This window comes from Rhincodon typus, chromosome 10, assembly GCF_021869965.1.
Source record: "Rhincodon typus isolate 14 chromosome 10, sRhiTyp1.1, whole genome shotgun sequence".
NCBI classification, from domain to species: domain Eukaryota; kingdom Metazoa; phylum Chordata; class Chondrichthyes; order Orectolobiformes; family Rhincodontidae; genus Rhincodon; species Rhincodon typus.
Window position 1 is genome coordinate 80,147,343 of NC_063341.1, and position 2,882 is coordinate 80,150,224.

At 51.6% G+C, this 2,882-nt stretch overlaps 1 protein-coding gene across 1 annotated transcript in view; it reads right to left on the reverse strand.

The window, feature by feature from the left end:
- Window positions 1-2,882, reverse strand: part of LOC109924952 (guanine nucleotide exchange factor VAV3-like) — a 203,142-nt gene that overhangs the window by 30,435 nt on the left and 169,825 nt on the right. Inside the window, exons 36-37 of the mRNA XM_048601574.1 lie at window positions 2,006-2,103; window positions 754-852 (exon numbers count right to left, since the gene is read on the reverse strand). Coding sequence (XP_048457531.1) covers window positions 754-852; window positions 2,006-2,103 — 197 coding nt within the window. The remainder of the gene's footprint in view (window positions 1-753; window positions 853-2,005; window positions 2,104-2,882) is intronic.

Consider the following 2,882-nt stretch of genomic DNA (forward strand, 5'->3'; position numbering starts at 1 on the left):
CACACACACACACACTCTCTCTCTCTCACACACACACTCTCTCTCTCTCACACACACACACTCTCTCTCTCACACACACACACTCTCTCTCTCACACAGTCACACACACACACTCTCTCTCTCACACACACACACACATACGCACACACACATACACACACACACATACACACGTACACTCTCTCTCTCACACACACACATACACACACATTCTCTCTCTCTCACACACACACATACACACACATTCTCTCTCTCTCACACACACACATACACACACACATACTCTCTCTCACACACACACACTCTCCCTCACACACACACACACACATTCACACCAAAACACAGACACATAGACATACACACACACACATACTCAAACACACCAAAACACAGACACACACACACACACACACTCAAACACACCAAAACACAGACAAACACACACACACACACACACACAGGCGCACACACCCACACACACACACACATACACACACACACCCAAACACACACAGGGTGGAGAGATGTTTGCTGCGACACTTACCCCCTGATTCATTCTTCCAGAATCTGGAATTAAATTAAACATTCAGTTAGTAAAGTCCACAAGCCCAGACAGATTGCTGCTGCTCAGTCACACAATCCAGAGCTGGTTGTTCCTGAAACATATCCCGGGACTGAGACTGGAGACAGAGCTCTGAACCGGACTGTCTCAATCCATCACAATCTGCTCCTGATTGGCTCTTCCCCCGGCACTATCCCATCGCAGCTCCTCAAGTAGCCGGAAGTAACTCAGATCATCCACAGGGATCAGATGGACCCCACCCCTGGAAGCAGGCACAGTCTTGACAGGAACTGAGAAGGAAAACAGATATGGGATAATTTTGGGATTGATAGAGGGCTATGGGGCGAGAGTGGGCAGTGGGATTAGTTTGGGGATTGATGCAGGGCTATGGGGAGGGAGAGTGGGGCAGTGGGATTATCTTGGGGATTGATACAGGGCTATGGGGAGAGAGCGGGGCAGTGGGATTATCTTGGGGATTGATACAGGGCTATAGGGAGAGAGCGGGGCAATGGGATTAGTTTGGGGATCGATACAGGGCTATGGGGAGAGAGCGGGGCAGTGGGATTAGTTTGGGGATTGATACAGGGCTATGGGGAGGGAGTGGGGCAGTGGGATTATCTTGGGGATTGATGCAGGGCTATAGGGAGAGTGTGTGGCAGTGGAATTAGTTTGGGGATCGATACAGGGCTATAGGGAGAGAGCGGGGCGAAGGGATTAGTTTGGGGATCGATACAGGGCTTTGGGGAGAGAGCGGGGCAGTGGGATTAGTTTGGGGATCGATACAGGGCTATAGGGAGAGAGCGGGGCAGTGGGATTAGTTTGGGGATTGATATTGGGCTATGGGGAGAGAGCGGGGCAGTGGACTTAGTTTGGGGATTGATACAGGGCTATGGCAGTGGGGGGGAGAGAGAGCAGGGCAGTGGGATTAGTGTGGGGATTGATACAGGGCTATGTGGGGGGAGAGAGAGCGGGGCAGTGGGCTTAGTTTGGGGATTGATACAGGGCTGTGGGGGGTGGGAGAGAGAGTGGGGCAGTGGGTTTATCTTGAGGATTGATGCAGGGCTATGGGGAGAGAGTGGGGCAGTGGGATTAGTTGGGATTGATACAGGGCTATGGGGTGAGAGTGGGGCAGTGGGATTAGTTTGGGGATTGATACAGGGCCATGGGGAGAGAGCGAGGCAGTGGGGTTAGTTTGGGGATTGATACAATCATATTTCCCTATAATGTAACAGGGCTGTGGTGCTGCGGTAGTGTCCCTACCTCTGTACCAGGAAGTCTGGGTTCAAGTCTCGCCTGCTCCTGAGGTCCACAATGATATCTCTGAACAGGTTGTTTGTGATGTTCAGACACAGTATGATATCGGTCTGTCAGGTGTGATTTTCAATGTGCCCTTCCCTCAGCATCGCAGTGAAATTCCAATACAGCGCTCCTTCTGGGACCTACCTGCTGCTGCTTTACTGCACGTTCCGACTCTGCCCAAACATTCCTTGTGTGCTCCAGCTCCACACCTTGTACACAGGTAACCCTGATAAAATATCCCCCTGAGGGGAGAGGATTTCCACCATTACAGTCAGCACTGCAACTCAACAACATCAACCAGCATTGATATAGCACCTCAGGCAAGAAGAAACCCAGCCAAGCTGCTTCCCAGGGATCATTATCGAAGAGAATTTGACACTGAGTCCATTAAGGCCTTATTCAGACAAGTGGCCAAAATCCTGGTCAGAGTGGGAGATTTCATGGAACATTTGAAACGCAGAGAGAGGGGTTGAGGGTTAGGGAGGGAATAGCAGAACCTCAGCGCTCAGTTCAGCTGAAGGCACACACACCAATCACTGGGTGATAGAAATCATGGGACTGGATCACTACTGAGATCTCAGAGGGTTCCAGAAACTGGAGGAGGTGACAGAGATAGGGATAGGGCGTAGGGTCTGGACAAGGTGACAGAGATAGGGAGGGAGTGTAGTGGAGAAAGTAACAGAGATAGGGAGGGGTGTAGGAGCTGGAGGAGGTGACAGAGATAGGGAGGGGGTGTAGGGTCTGGATGAGGTGACAGAGATAGGGAGGGAGTGTAGTGGAGGAGGTGACAGAGATAGGGAGGGAGTGTAGTGGAGGAGGTAACAGAGATAGGGAGGGAGTGTAGTGGAGGAGGTGACAGAAATAGGGAGGGATTGTAGTGGAGGAGGTGACAGAGATAGGGAGGGGGTGTAGGGTCTGGAGAAGGTGACAGAGATAGGGAGGGGTGTAGTGGACGAGGTGACAGAGATAGGGAGGGGTGTAGGGTCTGGACGAGGTGACAGAGATAGGGAGGAGGTGTAGT